The 16,040-nt window shown below is 45.1% G+C and overlaps 7 protein-coding genes across 15 annotated transcripts in view; 2 read left to right on the forward strand and 5 right to left on the reverse strand.

Annotated features, from left to right (window-relative positions):
* Nucleotides 1–1,817, reverse strand: part of LOC131891016 (zinc finger protein 391-like) — a 3,304-nt gene extending 1,487 nt beyond the window's left edge. The window contains exons 1-4 of the mRNA XM_059240497.1: nucleotides 780–1,817; nucleotides 628–710; nucleotides 377–563; nucleotides 180–310 (exon numbers count right to left, since the gene is read on the reverse strand). Of these exons, the coding sequence (XP_059096480.1) occupies nucleotides 180–310; nucleotides 377–563; nucleotides 628–710; nucleotides 780–1,817 (1,439 nt within the window). The remainder of the gene's footprint in view (nucleotides 1–179; nucleotides 311–376; nucleotides 564–627; nucleotides 711–779) is intronic.
* Nucleotides 1,818–1,827: 10 nt separating this feature from the next.
* On the reverse strand, nucleotides 1,828–3,918 carry LOC131891006 (DET1 homolog). Its single transcript, XM_059240486.1, has one exon. The coding sequence runs from the start codon at nucleotides 3,916–3,918 to the stop codon at nucleotides 2,074–2,076; it is 1,845 nt and encodes a 614-aa protein (XP_059096469.1). The 3' UTR covers nucleotides 1,828–2,073.
* Nucleotides 3,919–3,922: 4 nt separating this feature from the next.
* On the reverse strand, nucleotides 3,923–4,714 carry LOC131891037 (tetratricopeptide repeat protein 33-like). The gene has a single exon (XM_059240520.1). The coding sequence runs from the start codon at nucleotides 4,502–4,504 to the stop codon at nucleotides 3,923–3,925; it is 582 nt and encodes a 193-aa protein (XP_059096503.1). The 5' UTR covers nucleotides 4,505–4,714.
* Nucleotides 4,715–5,791: 1,077 nt separating this feature from the next.
* Nucleotides 5,792–7,272, forward strand: LOC131893389 (splicing factor C9orf78-like). The gene has a single exon (XM_059243396.1). It carries the CDS (start codon nucleotides 6,254–6,256, stop codon nucleotides 7,250–7,252), a length of 999 nt encoding a protein of 332 aa, XP_059099379.1. The 5' UTR covers nucleotides 5,792–6,253; the 3' UTR covers nucleotides 7,253–7,272.
* LOC131893388 (tumor susceptibility gene 101 protein-like) overlaps nucleotides 7,237–16,040 on the reverse strand; it is a 10,456-nt gene continuing 1,652 nt past the window's right edge. The window contains exons 1-4 of one of the 9 annotated variants that reach the window (XM_059243387.1): nucleotides 10,523–11,010; nucleotides 9,416–9,593; nucleotides 8,622–8,826; nucleotides 7,237–7,786 (exon numbers count right to left, since the gene is read on the reverse strand). In XM_059243387.1, coding sequence (XP_059099370.1) covers nucleotides 7,266–7,786; nucleotides 8,622–8,826; nucleotides 9,416–9,593; nucleotides 10,523–11,010 — 1,392 coding nt within the window. In that variant the 3' untranslated portion in view covers nucleotides 7,237–7,265. Of the gene's footprint in view, nucleotides 7,787–8,621; nucleotides 8,827–9,415; nucleotides 9,606–9,815; nucleotides 10,095–10,437; nucleotides 11,011–12,334; nucleotides 13,448–16,040 lie in introns of those variants that run through there. The other 8 variants (XM_059243386.1, XM_059243390.1, XM_059243389.1 and 5 more) reach the window with 8 other exon arrangements.
* On the forward strand, nucleotides 11,125–12,083 carry LOC131893392 (fatty acid-binding protein-like). The gene is made up of 2 exons (XM_059243399.1): nucleotides 11,125–11,374; nucleotides 11,725–12,083. The coding sequence occupies exons 1-2, from the start codon at nucleotides 11,255–11,257 to the stop codon at nucleotides 12,010–12,012; spliced, it is 408 nt and encodes a 135-aa protein (XP_059099382.1). The 5' UTR covers nucleotides 11,125–11,254; the 3' UTR covers nucleotides 12,013–12,083.
* The window catches only part of LOC131892694 (serine/threonine-protein kinase RIO3-like), a 2,048-nt gene continuing 241 nt past the window's right edge, over nucleotides 14,234–16,040 (reverse strand). Inside the window, exon 2 of the mRNA XM_059242519.1 lies at nucleotides 14,234–16,036. Coding sequence (XP_059098502.1) covers nucleotides 14,335–16,036 — 1,702 coding nt within the window. The 3' untranslated portion in view covers nucleotides 14,234–14,334. The remainder of the gene's footprint in view (nucleotides 16,037–16,040) is intronic.

Below are 16,040 nucleotides of genomic sequence, written 5' to 3' on the forward strand. Positions count from 1 at the left end.
GTGAAAAGTTTATGGTTAAAAAGTTAGCGAAGAAGTCTGTTTGGCAAAATCCTTGACAACTAAACGCGTTGGAGAGAGGCCACTTTTAGAAATCTTGAGCACGACATTCTTTCACTTCCCCTTGTGAAAAGCCTGAAAATGTTCCCCTAAAACTAGTGCGTAAAAATTGAATCACTCACGTTCGATCGCATTCCTCGCAATTCAAAACCCGGCCATCTCCATGAACGTTCATATGTTGCTTCAGATCCGAGTTGGTGGCAAAACTTTTATCACATTTCGAACAAGGAAAGTTCTTTAACTTGTTGTGGACCTGCAGAGGCGAAAATATTAAATGAAAATACTCAAGCCATCAAAGCCTCTAGAGAATATCACTTACTCTGTCAACATGTATTCTCATGTTAAAATGGCGTCGGAAGGTCTTGTGACATTGAGGACATGTCGCTTTGACCTCGGAATCCGTTGGAGGCTTCACCACTTTCACATTCACTGTCATAGATCGAGATTCCAAAGCTTCTGCACTGTGCTCAGATTTATGGACAGTCAGGGATTTCTCGTTCGTGAATCTAAAACAGAGGCCAAGAATTAGCAGGTTCGCCTCCAGGCATTAAACGCAGGACCTTAACGTACTCTCGTGGACATAAGTGACATTTGTGAGTCTCTGGTATTTGCCTCTCGTCCACTGCCACCAAAGCAGGATTGGTCATGTGGACCTGGAAATAAGTTTCAAACCAGACTTATTGTGGAATTAGTCCCTGCAATAAATGGCCTTTTGGACTTACCCGTTCCATGTGAAGGTGGAGGTTGCTCTTCATTTTGAACATTTTTCCGCAGATTTGGCAAGTCACGCCGGGAGTCGAACCCAACTCCTCGTCCTCGCCCACTAATTGAGATTCTTCAGGACTGATCAATTCCTCGGGGATGGATTTCTTGCTGGCTTTCTTTCCGGACTTCATCACAGGCTCACTTTTCTTCGCGAAGAAGGCTTTGGGCGTGGTCAGAATGTCGCCCAGGTCGTCCAAGTTGACCGTGCTCAATTCCTGAGAGGGAGGCGGGGCCTTGAATTTGCGTGATTTTTTACTCACGGGCTCATGATCGTCGCGATTTTCTTTGCCCTTGCGCTTTTTGCCCGACGCATTTCGGGCTTCATGAGCTTGCGAATAATCCGGATCGGAATCGTCCTCGGATTCTTCGAGGTCTTCGAATTCTTCTTCTTCCATGGGCTGGTTCAATGACAATCGGGGCGGGTCAGGGAGGGCGGGGGTGGTGACCTTGTCTGGGGACGAGGTTTGCTTGACCTTTTTACTCGGATTGAGAACATGGCAAAGAATCTTCTGCTTGTTCTTATTTAGTGTATTGACGGACATCTCATCCTCAAAGAGATCTTCGGGTTTCTCAACCGAAGGAACAACGACTTTGGGAGAATTCTCTTTTTTGGCCTTTCGATGTCCTCGTCTGGTTTTATTCGTGGATGCAGTTGGGGGAGATTCCTTTTCCGTGGTGACAATGGGAGCGGGTTTGTAGTTCAAAGGATCTTTGCCCTTGTCCAAAAACTTATCCGTGATCTCGTCGGTTTTCTCTTGAGCTTCTTTGAGATGGTAATCAATGTCGTTCAAAAGGTTGAAACAGATCCGACAAATGGTCTCTTCGCGACCAATGGTCTCTTTGAGGATTCTCGACAGGATATCCGAGATGATCACGGTACTGGATTGATTCACAGTATGGCTCACTGACACTAATTTACTCATACGCTCATGTCGTCCGATGGTGGGTTGATTTCCTCGGCCCATTCGCACCCCACAGATGAAGCACGATTCCATGGCGGAAAAATCTAGGAGAGAAATAGATAGGCAGATCAGTCAGAAGTTACTACTATCATCGTCAATGGCTCTCGGCAAGTGCTTAAACACATGCAATGCAGGTGGGGTAGATTTTATTTGTTCACTGGGTTCTCTCGTATCACGTGGGGAGTGACGAAAAAAGTCTGCTTTCTGAATGGAATACTCTCTTGGTCTGAAGGAATGAGTTAGAGTACGTTATTGGTGAATGGTGATTAGTTCTCTTGTCACTAATCATTCAAAGTGAGGCAGGGTCGGAGGAATTGGCTTGACCCGCTTGTTGACGACTTCGAAAGTAATCCGGGAGATTGACTTGATCCAACCCTGATCGCTGGGTGGACGACTTCTTGCTCGAAAAAGGCGCTTTTCTCACATGAAAGTTGACCACATATTCGTAGTTGGTCTTTTGGACCGAAATGGCAAATGGATCGGTGGGATGGAAGATAAAGGCCACCAATTTTCGGGCCGAGCTGTTTGTATTCGGCCGTTCCAGCGGTCCTGGATAAATCCGGAACTTGGTGATCCCACTCTCACGACCGAAGAAATGAATGGGTAGTTCACTGCACGCCTTGGGGCGTTCCATGAGCGAGATCCATTTCTCGTCATAGCTGAATAAAGACAAGTCGAGGTAAGGCGAACTGGAATAGGATTGAGCGCTTATGGGCAATTGCGCTAAAACCCGTTTCCGAGCCTCGTTGATCCCGCCGTTCTTGGCCGAGATAATAGTCTGTTTGAACCGTTGGTGGACTAGTTGGGCGTAGATATTGTTCGACGGACTAGACGTGTGTTGAGCATACCGGAACTCGCCGTGGACCAGATTCAGGTTGGAGTTCCGAAAGAAGTCGGTGAAGTTCTCGCAAATGTCTACCAGTTCAGGAGAGTTGTTCTGATACATGGACAACACTTCGGTGGTGGTCATGTTGTAGACCACGAAGAAGGCTGCGTGTGAGTTGGGCTCCCCGCTGCGTAGAGTCACCACCTCTTCGCTCGAGTACTTTATGAGCACGTGATCCTCATCCAAGAGTTGGATCTTCCACATGCGTAGAGCCTTGATCTGATCGAAGTACATGTAGAACTTCCTCAACTCGTACGGAGATTTGTCCAGATGGGATAACGCCACGGCTCTGCGATATAGATGGGCTAGAATTCGATGCTTGAGCAGATTGATGGTCTGTTCCCGGTAGGGACGATAGGTGAAATTTCCGGGCAGAGACGTTTGTTGATCCGAAGTCAGCGTGTGTGAGAGCAAGTAGTCGTCGTCTTCGTAGATCAATCGACCGATCTTTCGGACCGGAACGAACTTGCCCATCACGAACTTGAACACATGAATCGTCTGGTGTTGCACGGAGAGCACAGTTAACGTGTCCTTATACAAATAGAGGCCCTGATTGTGCGACAAATAGATCTTATCGGCCTTGAATGAGACCCGATCCACCAGGAAACCTTCCGAGATTTCGATACTATGGAGGGTATAATCCTCCAAGGCGTGTCGAGGATTGGGCGCCACGGATTCGTTATTCTGATGAGTTCGCCACATGGGTGGATGCTGCTCATCGGACAGAAAGCAAGCCGAACCCACTATCACATATTCGCCATCATCGGAGAACAAGGAGCATTCCCGATTGAGCTGCTCTTGACCCAAGGGCGTTAAAAGCACTAGATGCTCCAGGGTGAAGAACCGCTCAAAGGCCACTCTTCGAATATTGGGTGCTTGAGCCGGATCTTGACAGAACATGGGCAGCAGGAAATCTGAGTCCCACAACTCACACACAGCCTCGTTCATGGCCGAAGGTCCTTTGTACAAGTAGATCTCGAGATGGGTCTGATTCTGCGAGAAGGCAATGAATCGCTTGCCATCGGGCGTAAATTTCCGCAAGAAGCAATTGGGTTTCTCCACATTTGAGATGGTGTAGTTCGGGTAAACATTGGTGTAGAACCCTCGGTTTGTATCCAACGCATTGCGTCGGAAATGGATCCCATAATGTTCACGGGACATAAACCGATCCACGATATTTTGGGAGGGAAGTCGACGGGGTTTGAAGACCCGTTTCACATCCGGGACATGATCCGTGGCTTCAGGCATGATGCTAGATCTCAGTCACTGGGCGGCGTGCCTCTTGTTCCGCTTTCCAATGTCGATATAACTCCTGTGACCAAAGCAAATCCTCGATACGTAGTTCTCGATCGCTTGGGTTCAAGAATGCTGCCTTGGAGAACGCCCAACGGGCTTCCGGGACTCGCCCACCGCCCACTAAGGCTCGACCCCAGGTCTGATAGCCCTCCCACCACAAAGGATCGATCTGAGTGACCTTGCGACCAATCTCAATGGCTGGCTCCCATTCATGGACTTGGATCAAGGCTTGAGCCTTCATTTCTAGTAGTCTCACATCCTGGGGCAGGATGTCCAGGGCCTGATTCCACAAATGAATGGCTTGCCAAAAACGACCTTGCTCCGCTAAGAAAATACCTTCGGCTCTGAGCCGTTTACCCTGGGTAGGCGGGTCCTCCACCCGTAGCAGTGACCTTTTGGCGGGCGGAGGAACAGATGGCACTTCTTCGGGGTCTTCCTGGAACAAGGAATGGATGACGGGGCGTTTCAGGCTGGTGGATCGTCCTCGGACTTGGAGCGGGGTGAATGCGGTCGCCCTGGCAGGGGATTCCGGGTTCATATCCTGGTTCGAACCCGCCCTACAGACACTCTGGACACTTTCTCTGCCTTGAAAGGGGGGGGAGAAGGACTCTACGGAAACTCAAGAACTTGAGTACCAACAACAACTCTAATTGGCCAGGTTGGCTGAAGTATCTGACAATGCTGGGACCAGATTCGTGGATAATCCATTTTTGCCCACTACCGTAAAGTGAGAGTTTAATTTTTGGAGAATAAACATCAATGTGTGGGCCTTTGTTTTCCCGAGATCAGGTTATGCAAGCCTAACAAGCCAGAAAATGTGTTGGCCCACTGGCACTGAAGTGATGAAATTTGGCAAAGCTGACTGTGGAACGATGTTGCAGTTACCGTGTCAAAACGACTGATTATTTGGAGGGTTTTGTGACCAAAGATTTCGTTATTCGAGCAAAACTTTTTGAGTTCAGTTGAGTTGAAGTTTAGATCTGATCTGAGAAGATCTTCAAAAGAACCAACTCTTAAGTGGTTCAATGATTTTGAATTCCATGCATGAAATCATGTTGGAAACTAGACTGATGGTCAACAAGCACAGCTCTGACGGTTCTTAAAATATTATATAGCGAGACCAAAACAGATAATAAAAAGAATTCTTAGATTAGTTTCATTTGATGTAAGAGTTAAAAAACAGGCATGAACTGCTATTTATTGTGTTTTGAACTCTTTTGTAAAATGACGAAATTGACACCCCTTTAAGTCAGCTTTTTTCAATCATTGCTAGTTGATAGAATCAAAGCATATAACAAAGTCTGAAATACTGGCACTGAGGCTGGGGCTGCAATGTGGATTATCATTAAACAGGTTTAGATACCTGATTCTCGAAACAAAGTTTTGAATTCCAGGAGCCAGTGGGTTCGTGGCTTGTTCAATTGCTTTGTTTGAACAAATTAACCAAGGGTAGTAGTTTGGCTCAACACCTAGCTTCACTTTTTTCCTGTGCACTGAAACAATTCTAGCCAAATTCACTGTGATATCACTCTCTAGTCAACTATTTTATTGCTTTTACCATTTTTGACATGTATCTTTTACACATTTTACAGTCTGTATAATGCTTACACACCATTTTTCCTTTAGATTTTTACAACATGACATGACTAAGAGTCACAATAAAGATACTATTACAATGTGCTCATAATATGTTCAAAACAATATCTTAAATGGCTTGGTTGGAGCGACTCCTCTCTCCCAAAGTGCTCTAGTTTGAACGAATGAACTAACACAACTTTATTCACTCAACCTTGGTTGAGAAAGCACGCAGAAAACCCTGAAGACAATAAGACGCACTCACGTTTTATTGGAAGCCCCATAGGGGGGAAAAGGGTTTCTAGAGCCTATCATGACTAAGTAACCAGACACTGCCTATTTCATTTATATAATTATCAAGTTCATAACACATTCTAACTATGAACTAGTGTGTGATCGCGATACGGACCAAAGAACAAGACATGGAATGGAAAGCATCATTTTGGTAGCAGTTAATGCAGATAGTGCTGTTGAAGGTTAATGATCAAATGAAAAGGCGATCCGAAAGGTTTTTCAGAACGTCCTCAATCGAGAGGGAGTGGGTGATTTTAAACTCAGTCGCCACAGATCACTGCAGATTGGTGTTACGTTTCAGGATTATACACGCAACCTACCTATTTGTACGACAATAACAATCAACGTTGTGCATGTCCATTACCTCACATTCCTGGGACCCTCTTTCTTTCATATCTCTCCCAGTTCAATCATAAATATGAGTAACGAGGGCTCCAATGAGGCCCCCAAAATCAAGTTCAAGTCCATCAATCGAAAAAAGAAACAATTCCGTCGCCGAGTTTCAGATGATGACGATGAAGATCGTGCCCAGGATGACCAACTTGACCCGCCCGAACCCAACTTAATCCTGGCCGAGACCTTGGAGCTTCAGAAGCTCCGTCAGAGGTCGTCGGGTATCTCTAATATCACTTTAGCTTCTGGCCAGAAGTTGACCAAAATCGAGGAATCGCTAATGACCGCCGTGGACAACGACCCTTTCAAAATCCAAACGGGCGGGCTTTTGGACTTAAGAAAGGCCAAAGCGGCGAAGGCCATCGAGAATGGGGAGGTGCCACAAGAGGATGTCCTGAACGGCAAGAACAAGGATCTCATGGTGGGCACGCAATTCTCCAAAGAGACACGGATTCGAGATGAAGACGAAGAGATGCAGAAATTCATCGAATCCGAAATGGAGCGTCGCCGTGGCAAGACTGATGATTCCGAAGGCCAAGGCCTGAATTTCCTTACCCCAGAGGATCGAGCTCTTCTGTCCTTGCCCGAGAATCTGCGGAAATCCACTTTCAGCAAGAGCGAAGATATGTTATCCTCGCAAATGTTGAGTGGCATCCCTGAAGTGGATTTAGGGATAGAAGAGAAAATCCGAAATATTGAAGCCACCGAGTCCGCTAAAAAGAAATGGGCCTCGGAAGCTCGCCAGAAAAAACGTCCTTCCGAATTTGTTCCGAGTAATCTAGCGGTCAATTTTAAAGTGCCGGACCGATTCAAAATCGATATCGATGAGATCGAACCGCCGGTGAAGGCCAAGAGGCCCAAGGAGGAGGTTATTACGCAAAGGACCGTGGTAGTTGGGGATGTGCCGGAATTGAAAGTCATTGGACTCGGTGCCGACTCGAGCCAATCGAACGCACAAAGAGGCGATAAAGCCACGGATGATTTGCATGTCAGTAAATTCAAACAGCATTTTCATCGTAAATAAAATAGCGTGTATTTTAAGGATCCAGTTCCTGCTTGACTTTCATCTCATCGCTAAATGGATCAGTCACCAGAGCCTCAAGATATTGCTTGGGCGTCTGATTCAGGGAGGCAATCTCGTCGTCCATTTTCCGGCAAAACAACTTCTGAGACTCCTGTTCCCATTGAGTGGATTTGACGTGATGAAACCGGGTTGGAATCCAGGGTTCCTCTTCGCTCTTCTTTTGCTGAAATGCGAAGGATTTTTCCCGCTGTTTCTTGGCGTAATCCGTTCCGGATTTGGCGAAGCGAACCGTCACGGGTTTCGCCTCGACCTCTTCTTCTTTGTCGTCCTGAGGATCGTCTGGATCGTCCAAAGTTCGGCCTTCAGCTTTGGCGGTCTTATCTGATTTGTCGAGGTAACCGAGATTAGGCCGTAACTGGAGAACGGCTTCCAGGGGCGTGATATGGAGTTCGTTGCCACCGAGAATGCCCACGGCGTAACGAGAGGCGTTGGGCACGGCCTTGGCAGAGGCCAGCAATTGCTTGTCCATCACGCCTGAGGGAAAGGGAAAAAAACTTGTTTGGGAAGCAAAGCAATTGGGACAATCGATCCTTTTGAATTGGCTAAAAGTATGGATTTTCAATACCTTGTTAGGCGGTACTTAGTTCATGTCTTCAAAGCCCCTTTTCCGCTCAAAATCCAATATCATAAAAGTCATTACTGTTGAAACGGCGCCGTGGTTCAAATGTTGGACGTCATACTTTACTTGAAGCCGATCTACGGCCGATACTACAACTTACGGCATGGTAAATGAGCTGTTCACGGCCAGAACTGCCCATTTTAATGACCAAGAGCAAAAAACTCGCTATCGCTGACTGAAACATATCTTTTACTATGCTTATTAAGGTTCGGAAAGGTAAAAAATTGGCGTGAACTTGATTTGCATCAAACTTTTCGATCCAACAACAAGAGATGAAATCGATTTGCAACTGAAGATTTGGCGATGAATCATTCGTTACTCTATTTATTACTAATTGAATTACGTAGGTTAGGAGCAATTCGTAATTGCAATTTCCAATTGTAATTTAGTGAGTTCACCGACACTTTAAAAATTGACTTTGTTTTTCTGCCAACTTTTTGGATTCTCTGTTTTAACGACTTTAGTGCTCCAATTAAACAGATGAGCGCATGTTTTGCCATTCTTCTTTGTTCGTTATCACGCGACGCTCATTTCCCCATAAATACGTATTACAAGTTCATACACTAGATGGTTGAATTAGTTTCTAAATAATCATATAAAAACACAATCGTTTTACTGAACGTGTTTTTTCCTCAAATGTCGACTTGATGGCAAGACACTCGAAAACAATTTGGAGATCCAGAACTTTACCTGAGGGAAAGACCAACTCCTCAGCTTCGCGTGTTCCCATCGTTCCATCCACATTCATGGCAATTTGTTCGCCCTTGGACTCGTCGTAATTGGTGCCTTTGGAGTCCAAGGCCATGGCCAGTTCAACTTGCTTTTGTTGAGGTCGCACCTTGGAATCCAGGACCGTCGTCGTGTCGTAAGACATGTGTGCGGGTCGAACGGGATACTGAAACAAACCAAACAAAGATGCATTTTTGGGCGAAATTGAATGATTTAATGGGAATATTTTCTATTGAAGCCCTAGAAATAGAAAGAATCATGTCAAAAAGCTCTACCGATGAACGTATGAAATTACTCTCTGCCGCAATGGTGCGAGTTTTGTGCAATTTAGTAATTGGAAGACATTTGTGGAAAATTTCAACTTGGCTCCACAGGCAGATGGATGGCAAGTTACAAATATTCTGCTTCCAAAAGTATCATTGTTTTAAGATATTTTGCACTAGTCTCGAATGTGAGAGGTTTCATGGCAAAAAATGTACGCAAATTTTACGCGATATCTATTTTCTTTACATTTGTCAAACATTTAACTCATTATCAGCGCTTAATTCAATATCTTCTCTTGTTTGGTAGAAAATACGCTTCAAATATTTTTTCTATAAAAGTAAACATTTTCTCACTCCCCGTAGATTACATTTGAAATAGTTTCGTGATTTTTATAATTTACATTTGAACTCCTGGTATGTAATGTAATTTAATTAAGGCAAATGTTTATCCAAATTCAAACATAATTGTCATATTTCTAATAATATACATACTTGAAAAAGGTACAATTGCTGGGCCAGACTTTTGGCCAGAAACACGGGGATCTCATGAATGATGGGATCCTCCTCATCAGCATCCACGTGACTATTCCCATTCTCTGGTGGTTTTTGATCTTGTCCATTTGTGAGCGTCTCGGCAGATGTCGCCATAGTGTCGGTCATAGCTGAAGATCTGTAACAAAAACTGAGGACGACGTGTTAAAAGCGATAATTGGAGCTTTCTCAAGGACTTATGGATGCAGTTCCAGTAGTACAGGGTGAGATTAAATCCTGTTTTCCGCTCAGTGCATGCAGTGCACTGTGTACATAAACAACTACGACTACCCAAAGTGTGTTTTTCCATGTGTCTGTCTGGACAATCATAAATCAATCTCGTTTCCTCAAACCCGTTTACATTTTCGATCTCGGTGCCCGTGTTTTCCCTTTGGATATTTTTGCCTGAGAAATGGCACACTCAAAACTGACTCGTCATCATTCCCATCATGAACAAGAATGTGTTGCTGAAAAGGGACCGTTTTTTCCACATGATGCTAAGATATTTGGTGAGACATGTACACTATAAAAAGATGACGAAGCAAGCGTGTTCCAAATTGGAAAATTGGATACTAAATGAACCTTCCTCCGTCAATATGAGTGAGAGGATTACTACATCATACTAAATTGAGGGTGTTTGTCTAGAGAAAACACGGCAAGGGGGGGGGAGGATTGGTGTATTTATCTAACTATTTCATGGGGCCAAGTTGTTGTGGTGCAGTCTCAAGGCGCCGTTAGAGAAATACTGGAACAAGATTGTCCTGGAGCGACGAAAATGGAGAACCGGTTCAAGGAATTATCTCTTCAAGTCGACAGATTTAGCCCTTTTTCGACGAAAAACATCAAACTTGCACGTTCAAGTAGCCGAAGAAGCACAAATCGTGTTTTGACATGAGATTTAAAAGAAATTGCTGTCGCTTTTTTGATGAACAAGCGTGAGATCATCCATAGATGCCACATCTATTTCAGGACGGTCAAGTTACCTGCTGTGACCAGATGAGACAATCAGTTCTCAAAGATCGTTAGAAAAACCTTCCAGAACTCCTATTGGGGAGGGTCTCCGCTTACAACAGTCGAAATGGGAGAAATTGTCTCTCAACCACGAGGAAAACGAAAAGAAGGAAGGAGGAGGGGGTAACTAAAGGCGCGGAGGGCTCAGTATCACGCCATTTTGGCGACCCAACCCGAATGGACAACGTTGGTCTTGGTGGATGTAGCAGGCAAGAACAACGCCATTGGTAGGATAGGAGAGTACGTGGAGTACTCAAATTGCATTGACGAGAAAGACATGGCTTGTCCTGTCTCGTCATGCCGCTTATCCTCTTCTCCGAGCAACTGAGGGAAACTGCAAAAGCCGGCACTGCCACAAGCCATGAAATTGCAAGCTCCGTGCGCATTTCCTCCACATTGGGAGAAGTTCTGGAGCAATATTCAAAGGCAAACTGATGGCTTGAACAAATTCTAACAACACCTCTGGATACATGAATGCAAAAATATACAATGGTCAAGCATCCATATGGCACTGTCTCAAGCAAGAGCACTCGTCCCAGGCGCATCTCTCTAGAGAAGATCCGCAGGGGAGGGGCAGAATAAGCTGGGCGCACTCCTAAGAGGAACAACTGGGAGAAGGAGCACTACCGATGAGTTGGGGCTGAATACTGCGCTTGAGTTGATCGAGTAAGTGCGAGATTTCGTTGCAGTCCTCATCCTGGGTGGTTACCGTTCAGAGTCTCTCGTTTAAACTCTTCTATCGAAGCTTTATTTCCTCGACCGACATCCTTTTAAACCCTTCAAGTAACCATGTCTTATCAAGGAAAATACCAACGCACTTCTGCTGAGAACTATGAAGAGCTCCTGAAGGCTCTGAATGTGAACTACCTACTCCGAAAGGCTGCCACCGTGTCCAGCCCGGTTCTTGAGGTGAGTAATACAGGGAGTTTAATGTCTTGACACTTTTCATATGAGACTTTCGAGTAGGTGTGTTCTCGAAATAGCCATACTTTTCCAGTGAAAGTTTTCGAAGTCGACTTTGAACCCGCTTTAAGACAAGTTTGACGTCAGCGGTTTGATACTGTATTTTGAAATTCTTCTAGTCAAAGTTGGAGAAAGCTGAAGCGAAATGTTTATATGTCGGAACGGCTGCCGTGTGATACGACAAGCTGTTCAAAGCCATAGAAATAGCCATTTTCCGGTGCATTTGCCATCGGCCCTTTCTGCAACAATTTTCTTGTTCATTTTGTTAAATCTTTTTTTTTTGGATCAAATTTCAGGTGACCGGAGAGGGTGAGGAGTGGTCCTTCAAGACCTCTACTGCCATCAAATCTATGGAGTTGAAATTCAAGTTGGGCGAGGAGTTTGACGAGACCACTCCTGATGGTCGCGAAGTCCGTGCCCTTGTGACCAAGGATGGTGACAAATTCATTTCTGTGCAAACTGCCAAGAAGGAGGGCGAAAAGAGCACCAAGACGGTCAGAGAATTCAAGGGTGACGAAGTCATCCAGACTATCGAGATTGTCGGAGGCGACCTTGTATGCACCCAAGTCTTCAAACGCGTTTAACTTCCGATGACTCTTTTTTTCGTATGGATTTAATTTTAAAATGGAGGAATAAATCTTTTGAAACCTAACAAGTGTTTTTGTTAAATTTCACGGTACGGTTGATCGACGCGAATTCGTTACTCGGGGTCTGTCTAAAGTTTGATCTCATGACCATTCGCTTCAAATTCTTTCTTCCGTTAGTCTTTTAACAGAGTTCGAATACTAGTCTACTTTTCGAAAACTCAACCGGAGTTGGTTGAACTCATTCCTGTTGGAAATCTCAACAGAGGACTTGAGAGCAGAAGAACCGTTTGAAGCGCTCTACCAGAACAGAAGCTAAAAATTTGAACGTGCACACTCAATTTATTCGATATAAGTGTAAATAACTCGGGAGAAAAATCTGAAGAGTAAATTAATAACTATTAGCCACTAGGTCGTCACAGATGCCTAGTTTGGCTTTTTCGGAACATTTCTGTACGATCACCTTCTTGAAGAACTGTTCGCGCGACAACTTTCTCACCGCTTTCAAAAACGTCTCGCAATCAATGACTCCATCACGCAAACCTCGACCAAGATAATAAAGCGAATCGTCCAATGCTGCATCTTCGCAGTAAGCCGAACTGAGTTGCAAAAGTAAGGGATAGACAACCTTGATGATATCGTCGGTCTCCACCCCCTCCGATTCGTCGATTTTCTCGCGGTTGGCATCCAGTTCACTCTTCAATTGGTTCAAGTGGGGCAATTTGACTTGAATGTCTTCCAGAACTCGATTGGACATTTCCATTTGGGAATTCAAGTTCTTTCGTCTGTTTTCCAACTCCTCTTGAACTCTTTGGAGCGACTCCATTTCGGCTTGTTTGGTGGTGAACTCTTCGCGTAACGCCCTCTTGATCTTGTCCTCCACGGCACTCATCAAGGAGGCTCGAATGTGCTCACCCGTGATTGTGTTGGAACTTGGACGTGATAAGGCCACTCCAGGGTCCATGGGTGGATTAACCGGTGCCCCGCCTGGTTGGGCGAAGACGGGGGGCTGCTCGCTAAATATGATGATACAAATCTGGATCAGACCCAACAAATCGGACCCGGGCGACTTCCACTCATGCAAGTACGGCAAGTACACCTTGCCCGTATGATCCACGTGTCGCGAGATTCTGATCTGCATGTCGGAGGTAGGACAAACGTAGCACATGGGGGCGTGGTGAGGATGGGTGTCCAAGATCCAGAAATTCACGGGGATGTTGTAGGTGGCTCCACGGTAATTGACCGGGATTGTGCCCTTCAGACAGATAAGACTCTTCTCAATGCCATCATTGAATGTGAATTTCTCCACTTTGGGCTGCAAGCCCCTGTAGTGGGTTAACGCTGTTAAGATATCCCTGAGGGCGGGCTCCTTACTTCGGTAGCCAATGCTATCAATCATGCCCTCCACATCTCTGGCGTTATCTCCAAAAGGCATCTGAAATAGCGTGGGTGTAGGCGTTTCAGGGTTTTCCTCTTAGTAAGATACGTCACATAAAAAACAAGGACTATTTTTTCCTCTCTTGTGTCAATATATTCTCAAGGGAGCAACAGATTGATACTTTATTGCTTCCTCCTGTTTTCCAACTGATGAGAAAAAGGTCTCCATGCAATTGAAATCTTCACTAGGAAAAGCTGCTACGACTGCAACAAACTAACTTATCGAATGTTTCAAAAGAAATTGCCTACATGAAGTTTTTTGACATAATCTGGATTTGCTGTCCTAATGATTGATGCAATTGTGAAATATTTTCACTTTTCAATCCCCTGCATTTTTTTGTCTCCCCAAACATCGAGTGAAACAGATTTTGATGGATGTGCGTACGAATTCCAGACCAGAAATTTTCCAGCTGCTTTTCAAGGGGTTCAAAATTTGAAACAATTGGAACTTTTTAGATCAACTTTGAATGGTATTTGAATTTTATCCAGTAAAAAAATGTTGGGCTCTGGCAGGCCACACACCCTTGTCTTGTCCCAGAAGTATATTCGATAATTTGCAACTGATGATGAGCAAGACCAGAACTTTTCCTTTTGAGAAACTGGATCGAAGAAATATTAATTTAAGGCCGCTAATGCTGATAAGTTACCGGGCCTTTTCCTTTGTATCCCAACACCACCTCTTCATTCCATACATCATCGCACAAATTCTGACATCTGATAACTGGACGTGCTCCAGTAAATTTGCAACATCTTACTAAAAAGTAACCAACTAATTAATCATGTGTTTTGTAATAGACTAAAAAAGATTGATTATTCGATTCAGATTGAAAACAATGGACCAACCATCCATCACTTGTGCTTCCTTCAGAAGTTCATTATTTACATCTAATTGGGTTCTACGAAGGTCACGGTGGTCTCCTTTTTTGTTTTTCTTCTGTTTTCCTCCTCCTCTACTTCTTCTCCGTCGTTGCCATCCTTCAACATGGAGTCTTTCATATCCTTCAGTTCTTCGTCGGTCATGGACGCAAAAGACTTTCCACTTGGACTTTTCGGGGATTTGGCACTTGTCCAAGAGGAGGGAGATTTTGAAAAGGACATCTTTGGGCTTCGAGGGCTCTTGCCGGATTTATTAGCGGCCCTATGCTTGCCTGGATGACCAGGGATCGGTCTGGACGCGGAGTCGGCGCTCTTGGATTGGGCTTGATCCCAGCAATAGTTGAACACATCCTTGTCTTGAACATCTTGGTTCTTCGTGAGTTGGTCGTGCTTGATAAAGTTCTGAATTTGAGACAAAATCCCGACATCTTCCGGGCCCTCTTTCAGAGGCAAGCCAGTGATAAATGTGAATAACTCGGTGGGCGATTTGACATCATGCACCCCAACTCGATTGAAGTAACTCGAGATATTCTGGCAGTCACGCATCAAGAACTCTAATCCATTCGGGTGATTGGGCTCCACCGATTGGCTGACATCGATGAACCAACATTGCTTGTCTTGCCATAGGATATTATACTCGGACAAATCTGCATGGATGAGATGGCACTCTTCGTACAACTTCCTCATCGTATTAATCACCTGGTCGTAAGCCAGTTCATAGTCGGCCGACCCCATGAGAGCATCCTTCAACTTGGGAGCGGGTGTCCCGTCTTCACCAATGAAGGCCATCAAAAGCACATGTTTCTTCAGGAGAATGGCCTCGGGCACCGGAATGCCGTGTTTGGCCATTTTCCTTAGATTGTGCATCTCTTTTTCGGCCCACATGTGAACGACACGACGTGGATTTTGCTTGGAGAAGCGATCACGGAATCGGTAGTCATCTTTAATGTATTTGTCTCGAGTCTTGAACTCATTCAGAGTGGTCTTGAACACCTTGATAGCACACTCATGAGGAATGTTCATGGGCTCATCGGTATCTTCTGGTCCAGGTCCACCTTCGGCGTGCAAAATCACAGCCTCCTTACCCGTAGATACTATGCCCGAAATCCGTTCCAAGATCCCACGATCAACGTACTTGAACAGCATTATCTTAGTGGCCTGATCGATGGCCAACTCGGACGTCGACTTCTCCGCTTTGTCATGGACCTTATGCTTCTTCTTGCCCTCCTTAATCGAAAAGTTCCGGATCTTATTGTACACCTGATTCGAGAGCTTCATTTCGATCCCGCCGCCATCCCCGGTATCAATCCCCGGGGGAAATTCCATGATTCGTCGGCCGTTGCTCCGTTGGCTGAGCTCACTATCATGCTTGGTGATAGTCTTCCCATCCACTTGTTTGTATCCACATCGTGGCATCTCGCCCATATCCTTGTCCTGCGTCTCATACCAATCCCAATCCCTCTTCCGGTCATCTTGAGTAAGATAATCATCTTCTTCCTCACTTTCATCCCACAGGTCATGGGGCGGGATCATTTTATACTTGGAATAAGACACGGTCACTTTACTGGTCCCATTCTTGTGGCGCTCTTCACTTTGCAACATGGCATCGGCTTCACGATCAAATTGATCTTGAAGCATCTGAGCTATGAGCAAATCATCCTTGCACGTGGCATCGTCAAGTGGAAATTGCGAATCCAAGTTCAGTGTCTCGAAAT

This window comes from Tigriopus californicus, chromosome 2, assembly GCF_007210705.1.
Source record: "Tigriopus californicus strain San Diego chromosome 2, Tcal_SD_v2.1, whole genome shotgun sequence".
NCBI lineage: Eukaryota > Metazoa > Arthropoda > Copepoda > Harpacticoida > Harpacticidae > Tigriopus > Tigriopus californicus.